This window comes from Phaethon aethereus (assembly GCF_964289735.1).
Source record: "Phaethon aethereus genome assembly, chromosome: 12".
Classification (NCBI taxonomy): domain Eukaryota; kingdom Metazoa; phylum Chordata; class Aves; order Phaethontiformes; family Phaethontidae; genus Phaethon; species Phaethon aethereus.
In genome coordinates this window covers 18,118,669-18,121,137 of record NC_138588.1, presented here as the reverse complement: position 1 = coordinate 18,121,137, position 2,469 = coordinate 18,118,669, and the positions used below count along the sequence as shown (strand labels likewise).

General features: G+C 64.0%; 1 protein-coding gene across 1 annotated transcript; it reads right to left on the bottom strand.

The window, feature by feature from the left end:
* Positions 1–460: 460 nt before the first annotated feature.
* Positions 461–1,423, bottom strand: FOXB1 (forkhead box B1; the record flags this gene model as incomplete). The annotated part of the gene is made up of 1 exon (XM_082004987.1): positions 461–1,423. One exon carries the CDS (start codon positions 1,421–1,423, stop codon positions 461–463), a length of 963 nt encoding a protein of 320 aa, XP_081861113.1.
* Positions 1,424–2,469: the final 1,046 nt, after the last annotated feature.

The window sequence follows — 2,469 nt, the reverse complement described above, 5'->3', positions numbered from 1 at the left end:
CTGCAGCCATTTCGCATGGTTTGCGGTTTTAAAGATCGGTCTTGTAGGAACCCCTGCTCTTGCCCAGACAAAGGAAGGAAAGGGCCATCGCCGGGCCGGGCTCGCCTGGTCCCCTGCAGAGCGAAGGTGCCTGAAGTACTTTCGGAAAGCTAGCGATGCGTGAGGCAGTTCCTGCCGGGCGAGGAGGGCGCCGGGCCGGGCCGGCTCGTTTTGCCTCAGAGGAGCGGAAAACAAAGTTCCGAACCGGGGAAGAAGCCGAGACACGGAGGAGGGCGCGGCTGCGGGGGCGAGGCAGAAAGGCGGCTCACGCGAACGGCAAACCTCGGTTTCCCGCGGGGAGTTGTCTCCGCTTTCGAGGAAGAGAGGAGGGAGGAAAGACGCGGAAGAGGGGAGAGAAGGGGGGGGCTCCGAGGAAACTTTGGGAGAAAGGGGGCGGCGGAGTCCGCGCGGGCGGCCCGGGTCAGTGCACCGCCACGGAGTGCAGGGCGGGCGCCGGGCTGGTGAGAGTCTCGCTGGGGGTGGCCGGGCTGCTTTGGCTGGTGGCCGTCTGCGAGGACGTGGGACTGAGGGAGGGCGGCGAGTTCGAAAGGATGGTGGGGATGGGCGCGGGCAGGGCGGGCAGGGCCGGCACCGCGGCGGGCGTCGGCTTGATGGGGACGGGGATGGCCGGCAAAGTCTGCCCCCCATGGCAGAGCGGCTTAATGGGCACGCCGTAGGCGCCGTACTCGCTGCTGGCCATGGAGATGGGGGTGGCGGTGTCGATCATGCCGGAGCTGTACATGTGGGGCCAGCCCGTGCCAATGGAGCTGCCCACCGTAGTCAACTGGTTGGGGAGGGGGTAGGCGGCCGGCATGGGCTGCATCGTGGAGAAGGCGAGGCCCCCGGGCATCTTGTACTCTCTGGCGATGATGTTCTCGATGGCGAAGGGGTGCTTGAAGCTGGAGGGCTGGGATACGCCGAGGTTGTACGTGGACATCTGGGGCAGGTGGGTGCCGGTGGCGGCCAGGGCGCTGAGCCGCAGCTTCGCCTGCTGCTGCAGATACTGCGCCGCGTCCGCCGGCTTGCTGGGGGCCAGGTGGTCCGACTTGACCACCTTGAAGCGCTTGCGGCGGCGCAGGAAGCTGCCGTTCTCGAACATGTCCCCGCAGCTGGGGTGCAGCGCCCAGAAGCTGCCCTTGCCTGGCTGGTCGGGGCGGCGCGGGATCTTGATGAAGCAGTCGTTGAAGGAGAGGTTGTGGCGGAGTGAGTTCTGCCAGCGCTGCGTGTTCTCCCGGTAGTAGGGGAAGCGGTCCATGATGAACTTGTAGATCTCACTCAGGGGCAGCATCTTCTCCGGGGAGCTCTGGATCGCCATGGCCGTCAGCGAGATGTAGGAGTAGGGAGGCTTCTGATCACTGTAAGTGTTTCTGCCCGGGCGAGGCATCTTCGCTAGGGGACCCGCGGAGATCTGCAGAAGGGCAGCGACAAGGAGGGGGCCGGGGGTGAGTCCGAGAGGGTTTGCACGGACACCCGGCCGCTGGAGGAAGGGGCCAGGCGGGAGAAAGAAGGGCACGGGGAAGGGAAGGGGCACGGCGGTCCTCGTCCGACGGGGGCAGGGGAAACCGACCCGGAGCTTTGCGCCGCCGGCGCGGGGGAAAGCGATGTGCCCTTCTCCCGGCTCCGGCCTCGCTCAGCCTGGCCTCCCCGCAGCAGCCTGCGCCCGTAAAGTTACTCTAGCGGTAGCTCTGCCTTCTGATCTCCGCGAGGAGGAGAAGGGGACCCCCTCCCCTCGTCTCCCACCCCGCTGCATGCCAGCCCTGCGTACGCCCACCTTAAAGTTGCTGGAAGTTGACAGTCCGCATCCGGGACGCAGCTGGGAGTGCGGGCTCTTTCCCACCCCGCTCTTCCGGCGTGTCTCTCGCTCCTTTCCCGGACCCTCTGCTCCGGCTGAGTCCTGAGGAGGCAGCGAGCCGGCTTGGTTTGGGGAATCCTCTTGTACACCCCTCCCTTCTCCTCCGCGGGCTGAATCAGCTTCTTTTACACCACCGGCAGCTGGACGCTAGCAGAGGCTTGTTTGCTTCTCTGCAGCCGCGATGAGCTAAGTAGTTGCCTCCATGTCCTTCCTCTAACCATCTGATAGTTTTATGTGGTGACATGAGCAGAAAAGACCCCTGTAGAGGCGCTTCATTAACGTGCCACTTCTTTGCTATCATATGACAATCGCCTTGGGAGCAGGGGGAGGGGAACGGGGAGGAGGGGGCCGGGGAGAAAGGCATAATCTGGTTTCATTTACACCTATTTACATGGACACCTTGGGCCAATGGGAATCATTTCCATTTGAAGACAAGGCGAGGGGTGAAAAGGCTCCGCCAGCGGAATTGCAGCGCGATGGTACCCGGTGGCTGGGGTGGGGGAAGGTAGCGCTAACCTCTCTGTGGACTTTGCAGGAAGCTTAGTCTGCAGTTCACACTTACAAATGGAGGTACTGAG